Source organism: Penaeus monodon, chromosome 20, assembly GCF_015228065.2.
Source record: "Penaeus monodon isolate SGIC_2016 chromosome 20, NSTDA_Pmon_1, whole genome shotgun sequence".
NCBI lineage: Eukaryota > Metazoa > Arthropoda > Malacostraca > Decapoda > Penaeidae > Penaeus > Penaeus monodon.
The window spans coordinates 42,713,944-42,714,713 of record NC_051405.1 but is presented as its reverse complement, the minus strand read 5'-3'; the positions used below and the strand labels follow the sequence as shown (position 1 = coordinate 42,714,713).

Sequence of the window (770 nt, the reverse complement as noted above, 5' to 3'; positions counted from 1 at the left end):
GGACAAGGAGGGCGCAGGAGGCGGAGGGCGCAGGGGGCGGAGGGCGCAGGACAAGGAGGGCGCAGGAGGCGGAGGGCGCAGGAGGCGGAGGGCGCAGGAGGCGGAAGGCGCAGGGGGCGGAGGGCGCAGGAGGCGGAGGGCGCAGGAGGCGGAGGGCGCAGGAGGCGGAGGGCGCAGGGGGCGGAGGGCGGAGGGCGCAGGGGGCGGAGGGCGCAGGGGGCGGAGGGCGCAGGAGGCGGAGGGCGCAGGGGGCGGAGGGCGCAGGAGGCGGAGGGCGCAGGAGGCGGTGGGCGCAGGGGGCGGAGGGCGCAGGACAAGGAGGGCGCAGGAGGCGGAAGGCGCAGGGGGCGGAGGGCGCAGGAGGCGGAGGGCGCAGGACAAGGAGGGCGCAGGAGGCGGAGGGCGCAGGACAAGGAGGGCGCAGGGGGCGGAGGGCGCAGGAGGCGGAGGGCGCAGGGGGCGGAGGGCGCAGGAGGCGAAGGGCGCAGGGGGCGGAGGGCGCAGGACAAGGAGGGCGCAGGGGGCGGAGGGCGCAGGGGGCGGAGGGCGCAGGGGGCGGAGGGCGCAGGAGGCGGAGGGCGCAGGGGGCGGAGGGCGCAGGACAAGGAGGGCGCAGGAGGCGGAGGGCGCAGGGGGCGGAGGGCGCAGGGGGCGGAGGGCGCAGGGGGCGGAGGGCGCAGGACAAGGAGGGCGCAGGAGGCGCTCTTTCTCTCTCATTCTCTCCATTCTGTACCTTTTTCATGAAAATATATTCTGGATGTGTGTATATA

At 76.9% G+C, this 770-nt stretch overlaps 1 protein-coding gene across 1 annotated transcript in view; it reads right to left on the bottom strand.

Moving 5' to 3' along the window:
* LOC119586001 (formin-like protein 6) overlaps nt 1-726 on the bottom strand; it is a 3,135-nt gene extending 2,409 nt beyond the window's left edge. Inside the window, exon 1 of the mRNA XM_037934712.1 lies at nt 5-726. Coding sequence (XP_037790640.1) covers nt 5-726 — 722 coding nt within the window. The remainder of the gene's footprint in view (nt 1-4) is intronic.
* Between the last annotated feature and the right edge of the window lie 44 nt (nt 727-770).